The sequence below is a fragment of the Oncorhynchus mykiss genome, chromosome 17, assembly GCF_057628025.1.
Source record: "Oncorhynchus mykiss isolate SJ-2025 chromosome 17, ASM5762802v1, whole genome shotgun sequence".
Classification (NCBI taxonomy): domain Eukaryota; kingdom Metazoa; phylum Chordata; class Actinopteri; order Salmoniformes; family Salmonidae; genus Oncorhynchus; species Oncorhynchus mykiss.
In genome coordinates, this window is record NC_143038.1 from 72,369,827 (window position 1) to 72,377,500 (window position 7,674).

At 46.2% G+C, this 7,674-nt stretch overlaps 1 protein-coding gene across 1 annotated transcript in view; it reads right to left on the bottom strand.

Moving 5' to 3' along the window:
- LOC110494809 (glutamate receptor-interacting protein 2-like) overlaps nucleotides 1-7,674 on the bottom strand; it is a 182,387-nt gene that overhangs the window by 146,788 nt on the left and 27,925 nt on the right. The window contains exon 2 of the mRNA XM_036948442.2: nucleotides 7,345-7,425. Coding sequence (XP_036804337.2) covers nucleotides 7,345-7,425 — 81 coding nt within the window. The remainder of the gene's footprint in view (nucleotides 1-7,344; nucleotides 7,426-7,674) is intronic.

Below are 7,674 nucleotides of genomic sequence, written 5' to 3' on the forward strand. Positions count from 1 at the left end.
CACCCCATTGAGATTGCCAGAGGACCGGACAGCATGCCCTCCGATTTGACACACTGAACTCTGTCTGCAAAGTAGTTGGTGAACCAGGCAAGGCAGTCATCAGAAAAACCGAGGCTACTGAGTCTGCCGATAAGAATATGGTGATTGACAGAGTCGAAAGCCTTGGCAAGGTCGATGAAGACAGCTGCACAGTACTGTCTTTTATCGATGGCGGTTATGATTTCGCTTAGTACCTTGAGCGTGGCTGAGGTGCACCTGCGACCGGCTCGGAAACCAGATTGCACAGCGGAGAAGGTACGGTGGGATTCGAGATGGTCAGTGACCTGTTTGTTGACTTGGCTTTCGAAGACCTTAGATAGGCAGGGCAGGATGGATATAGGTCTGTAACAGTTTGGGTCCAGGGTGTCTCCCCCTTTGAAGAGGGGGATGACTGCGGCAGCTTTCCAATCCTTGGGGATCTCAGACGATATGAAAGAGAGGTTGAACAGGCTGGTAATAGGGGTTGCGACAATGGCGGCGGATAGTTTCAGAAATAGAGGGTCCAGATTGTCAAGACCAGCTGATTTGTACAGGTCCAGGTTTTGCAGCTCTTTCAGAACATCTGCTATCTGAATTTGGGTAAAGGAGAACCTGGAGAGGCTTGGGCGAGTGGCTACGGAGGGGGCGGAGCTGTTGGCCGAACTTCTATACAACTCCCTGGAAAACAGTGGCAGTTGATACTGACTGGACTATCCTGGCTAAATAAAGTGTATCAACCTCAGTGTACTAACCTCAATACAACCACAGTATACCCTCAGTGGCCAGTTTGCCTCCAGAACAGCCTGCAATCTTCTGGGAGTGGCGTTCAATGGTTGCTCAATTGGTATCAAGGGACTAAATGTGCGCCAGGAAAACATTTCCCACATCATTACTCCACCGCCACCAGCCACCGTTGACACCAGGACGGGTCCATGGACTCACGCTGCTTACACCAAATCCTGACTAGCATGGCGCAAAAGGAACCGGGATTCGTCGGACCAGGCAATGTTTTCCCACTTTTCAATTGTCCGGTGTTGGTGATGGCGTGCCCACTGGAGCCACTTCTTCTTGTTTTTAGCTGATAGGAGTGGAACCTGGTGTGGTCATCTGCTGTCAATAGCCAATCCGTGACAAGGACCGACGAACCTGGTGTGGTCATCTGCTGTCAATAGCCAATCCGTGACAAGGACTGACATTCTCTTTCAACCTCTCATCAACGAGCTGTTTTCACCCACAGGACTGCCACTGACTGGATGTTTGTTTGTCGCACCGTTCTCTGTTAACCTTAGACACTGTCGTGCGTGAAAAGCCCAGGAGGCCAGCTGTTTCTGAGACACTGGAACTGGCGTGCCTGGCATCGACGATCATACATTCAAAGTCGCTTAGGTCACTCGTTTTGCCCCATCTAACCTTCAATCTAACAGTAACTGAATGCCTCGATGCCTGTCTGCCTGCTTTATACAGCAAGCCACGGCCACGTGACTCACTGTCTGTAGGAACAAACCATGTCCATGATGGGGTGGTGTACCTAATAAACTGGCCTCACCGAGTGTAAACCTCAATAAACAGATTTATTTGTCCAATCAGATTATCACCTCAGTGTCCCAACCTCAATAGTCCCAGAGATGTGTATCCGATGGAACTATATGCCACCTTACCTGAACCGCGTTCACATGTAAATATGTATCAAATGCAGGGGGCTCTAACTGAACACTGATCATTGGCAGCACTGGTGCTCCCAACTTTAAAAAGTTAGGAGCACCAAATGAAATCTAGGAGCACCAGAAGTTTTTTGTTTAATTGATTGAGATACTGCCTATATTGGACCTATATGAATTCTAGCTACCTTATGAAGCAAAATGTCCTCTAGAAACTAACATGTACCACCGTAAATACATTAATTAAAAGCTAAAATGTTAATAAATATAGTAATAGGAATACCGGGAAAATATAAATAAAAAATAAAAAAAGGGACACATTTCTCAGCATGGATTTGTCTAATTTTAACAGTATCACCTCAATGTTTAGTCACACTTGGTGTTACACTGTGAGAGGAGATGGTGTTCTGCAGGGTGTTTAATGTGGAACTGACAGCGTTTTAGTTACGTGAAGTCGTGCAGAAATCTGTTCATATACACCACCAGGAAGAACATGACGCATTTGTTAGCATTTTGTTTGACAAGCGAGCACTTAGATATGGATATTTTCACGTTTTCATATTTCTGTCGAATGGGAATGACGTGGAGTTACTAAGGCATTTGGGAAAATAAACCCTAATGCAAATGAATGGTGCGTCACAGCCAATCAGAGCTACAGTAGGCCTATAAGTCATTTGCCACACACGGGCCTTCCATCTTTCACTTTGGCAGTAGCAACAGTGCGACTTTTAACCAATTAGTAAGCATTGGCCAAAAGCCATAAAATACACCTGAATGGATTTCTGCAAATATGTAAATACCACGGGAGTCCTTTAACATTTGGGAACATTCCCGCCTTATTGATCAAACAACCATGAACAGATAGGCTATCTCTCCCTCCCCAAGATCAATAACTAATGCTAGCCACAGCGAGATGAGACAAAATCTAATGAGGTAAGAGTAGATAAACCAGCGTTTCCCAAACTCGGTCCTGGGGACCCCAAGGGGTACACGTTTTGGTTTTTGCCCCTTAGCACGACACAGCTGATTCAAATCATCAACTCAACTCAAAAAACCAAAACGAAACGTGTACCCCGTGCGGTCCCCGGGACCGAGTTTGGGAAATACTGAGAAACTCTCTCAAAACTTTTCCAGCTAGCTGGCCGTCATAATTGCACTGATAAACGATGGGGAATTAGTAGCCTGCTCGTCCTTCTGCAGCTTGCCTGCCAAAGCATGCTTGTCCCGACCAACATTTTGACAACTGAATGGGATCTGCCTGCCCGCCCATTCGATTGATGCCAAATACATTTGATTGACAACTAAGAGGTATGTTAACTGTGGATAACAATCGTTCAAGATCAGCGTAGCTAGCAAAGTGATTCACATTTCCTTGCTAACCAAATGAAAAGGGACAGAGGGATACTAATGCCTTTAACTGAAATGTGTCTTCTGCATTTAACCCTCAACCCCTCTGAGTCAACTGGCAACTGCATCTCTAGCTGTAGCCACAGAAAAAACAATATGGGGGGGTGGGACTCTGCCACTTACCCACTCGTCCAATGATATGACGTCCTCCCAGCAGCTAGCTAGGTAATGTTAGGCTCCGTGTTATTAGCTACTAAATAAATAGATATGCTAGCCTATTAGCCATGTTATAACTGACTTGTGATCATTGCCCTTGCTAGTTTGATTGTATTGACATTCCCAGCATTGGGTTACATTGGTCTGTTTTTGTCCAGAATATTGAGTCATTGAAACTGAACCAGTGCATCCCGAATGGAGGCAGCAGACGATGTACCAGGCCAGCTGTGATTTACAACCTGATAGTAATATGTTTTGTACTACCAAGAAATGTATCGGTGAGTTATATGAATCGTGAATTGAACTGCATCCATCTATTCTGCCAACAACGCCTTATGGAATTTGGAATGAAATATAACCTATTTTTAAAACCTGAATTTTATATTTTTGCCTGATATGTGACCCGTTTCAGGAAGGTAGGCATATGTCGCACATCACTACTTCACAGGAGAGGAATTTGGTAGAAATACCTTCTGGAACATGTGAACTTTCATGTGCCTTAATAACAAACTTCCATCTGTAAATACGAATACAATTGTTGGTTTAGCCACAGAAAAATACAGGAATCTTCCCCCTAGCCATGATTGGCTGAGATAATGAATGGGCTGGACATGCCGAGAGATGAGTTCAGATTGGTCTGCCATATGGCATGCTTCTGTCTATAACATCAAATCAAATCAAATGTTATTTGTCACAAGTGCTGAACACAACAGGTGTTGTACCTTACCGTGCTATGCTTACTTACAAGCCCTTAACCAACAATGCAGTTTAAGGAAAAATAAGAGTAAAGAAAATGAAAAGTAACAATAAAATAACATTAATGAGGCTATATACAGGGGGTTCCGGTACCGAGTCCATGTGCGGGGGTATTACTTAGTAGAGGTGATTGAGGTAATATCTAGATGTAGGTAGGGGTAAAGTGAATATGCAAAGTTAATAAAAAGTGAGTAGCAGCAGCACACAACACAATTATAATTAAAATAAATGGGAGGTCAATGCAAATAGTCTGGGTAGCCATTTGATTAGCCATTTAAGGGGTAGAAGCTGTTAAGAAGCCTTTTGGACCGAGACTTGGCACTCCGGTACCACTTGCCGTGCGGTAGCAGAGAGAACAGTCTATGACGTGGGTGACTGGAGTCTGACAATTTTTGGGCCTTCCTCTGACACCGCCTATTATATATGGTATATAGGTCCTGGATGGCAGGAAGCTTGGCCCCAGTGATGTACTACGCTGTCCGCACTCCCAACTGTAGCGCCTTATGGTCGGATGCCAGGCAGTTGCCATATCAGGCAGTGATGCAACCAGTCAAGATGCTCTCGACGGTGCAGCTGTGGAACTTTTTGAGGATCTGGGGACCAACGCCAAATCTTTTCGGTTTCCTGAGGGGTTTCCTGAGGGGAGACTGTTCACAACATTCTTGGTGTCCCCTATTCACGACATTCTTGGTGTGTTTGGACCATGATAGTTTGTTGGTGATGTGGACACCAAGGAACTTGAAGCTCTCAACCTGCTCCACTACAGCCTCGTCGGTGAGAATGGGGAAGTGCTCGGCCCTACTTTTCCTGTAGTCCACAATCATCTCCTTTGTCTTAATCACGTTGAGAGAGAGATTGTTGTCCTGGCACCACACGGCCAGATCTCTGACCTCCTCCCTATAAGCTATTTCATCGTTGTCGGTTATCAGGCCTACCACTGTTGAGTCGTCGACAAACTTAATGATGGTGTTGGAGTTGTGCTTGGCCACACAGTCGTGGATGAACAGGGAGTACAGGAGGGGACTAAGCACGCACCCCTGAGGGGCCACCGTGTTGAGGATCAGCTTTGCAAATGTGTTGTTGCCTACCCTTACCACCTGGGCGTGGCCCGTCAGGAAGTCCAGGATCCAGTTGCACAGGGAAGTGTTTAGTCCCAGGATTCCTAGTTGGTGATGAGCATTGAGGGTACTAAGGTGTTGAACGCCAAGGCCTCACCTACTCTCCCTGGGGTCCAGCAAAATTAAGCCATTTATACAATTTTTAAAACATTACAATACATTCACAGATTTCACAACACACTGAGATTGCGTCATCTGTGGATTTGTTGGGGCGGTATGCGAATTGGAGTGGGTCTAGGGTTTCTGGGATGATGATGTTGATGTGAGCCATGACCAGCCTTTAAAAGCACTTCATGGCTACAGACGTAGCCAAAATACAAAGCAACAATGCGAGCCCACAATAACGGGCCGATGTACAATGAGCAATCACTCACAAACAAACATGGGGGGAACAGAGGGTTAAATAATGAACAAGTAATTTGGGGATTGAAACCAGGTGTGTAAGACAAAGACAAAACAAATGGAAAATGAAAAGTGGATCAGCGATGGCTAGAAGGCCGGTGACGTCGACCGCCGAACGCCGCCCGAACAAGGAGAGGGACCGACTCCTTGTTCAGGCAGCGATCGGCGACGTCACCGGCCTTCTAGCCATCGACGATCCCCTTTTCATTTTCCATTTGTTTTGTCTTTGTTTTACACAGCTGGTTTCAATCCCCCAATTACTTGTTCATCAAGCTAATTCCAGTTATCATCGTAGAACGCTTTGCAATATGCACAGAAAATAAGAGGCGAAGCAGCGTGCACGGCCAGGGAGTATGAGCAGCAGAATACAGACTCCCCATCATCTTCATCTACACGTTTTAGTTTACACCCATCCAGGCCCAACCAGCAGGGAGAACATTTAGTTTACACCCATCCAGGCCCAACCAGCAGGGAGAACCTTTAGTTTACACCCATCCAGGCCCAACCAGCAGGGAGAACATTTAGTTTACACCCATCCAGGCCCAATCAGCAGGGAGAACATTTAGTTTACACCCATCCAGGCCCAACCAGCAGGAAGAACATTTAGTTTACACCCATCCAGGCCCAATCAGCAGGGAGAATGTTTTGTTTACACCCATCCAGGCCCAACCAGCAGGGAGAACATTTAGTTTACACCCATCCAGGCCCAATCAGCAGGGAGAACATTTTGTTTACACCCATCCAGGCCCAACCAGCAGGGAGAACATTTAGTTTACACCCATCCAGGCCCAATCAGCAGGGAGAACATTTAGTTTACACCCATCCAGGCCCAATCAGCAGGGATAACATTTAGTTTACACCCATCCAGGCCCAACCAGCAGAGCGAATGCCTGAAAGAGAGCAGAAACACCAAAATGACAGACGGCGAGAGAGAGAGAGAGAGAGAGAGAGAGAGAGAGGGTATAATGTGCTCTGTGATACTAGAACTTGGCATGGCGCGCAGGGCAGAAGCAAGCCATCCCTGCTAGGAGAGAGTGGGAGCAGAGATAGAGATATAGATAGATAGATCTCAGAGAGAGAGAGAGAGAGAGAGATACACAGTAAGAGATAGTAGAAGAAAGAAGGAGAACTGTGAACTGTGGAGAGCCTGAGATAGAAACCAGAGAGATAGACCACGGAGAAAGAGAGCTGTTGGATATAGACCAGAGAGAAAGAGACCAAAGAGATAGAGCAGAGAGATAGAGCAGAGAGAAAGAAACCAGAGAGATAGAGACAAGAGAGAAAGAGACCAGAGAGAGATAGACCAGAGCGATAGAGGGAAAGAGAGACCAGAGAGAGATAGACTAGAGAGAGAGAGAGAGCAGAGAGAAAGACCAGAGAGAGGAAGAGAACTGTGAGCTATGGAGAGTCAGCGAGAAAGATACCAGGGAGAGACCAGAGACATACCAGAGAGACCAGAGACATTCCAGAGACCAGAGAGACCAGAGACATACCAGAGAGACCAGAGAGACCAGAGACATACCAGAGAGACCAGAGACATACCAGAAAAACCAGAGACATACCAGAGAGACCAGAGACATACCAGAGAGACCAGAGACATACCAGAGAGACCAGAGAGACCAGAGACATACCAGAGAGACCAGAGACATACCAGAGAGACCAGAGAGACCAGAGACATACCAGAGAGACCAGAGACATACCAGAAAGACCAGAGACATACCAGAGAGACCAGAGACATACCAGAGAGACCAGAGAAATACCAGAGAGACCAGAGAGACCAGAGAGACCTGAGATGAGCAGCCAGACAGTAAAGAAACTCAGCAGTGTACCTGGGATACTCTGTCTCCTGGAGGTCAGGGAATTGTCTGTCCCTTGTGAGTCCTTGTTCCCTTTAGAGTAAGGACCATCATCTGGAAGGAAGGGGGAGAAAACAGGGCTATTATAGGCCTGCGTCTCAGATAGCACCCTATTCCCTATGTAGGTGCACTACTGTTGACCATGGCCCAACATAACCAATTCCAAATGTAGTGCACTACTTTTGACTGGAGTCCATCCTAATCCTGTGTAGTGCACTACTTTTGACAGGAGTCCATCCTAATCCTTTGTAGTGCACTACTTTTTTAGCCCATCCTTGACTGCACTATTATGTAGTGCACTAC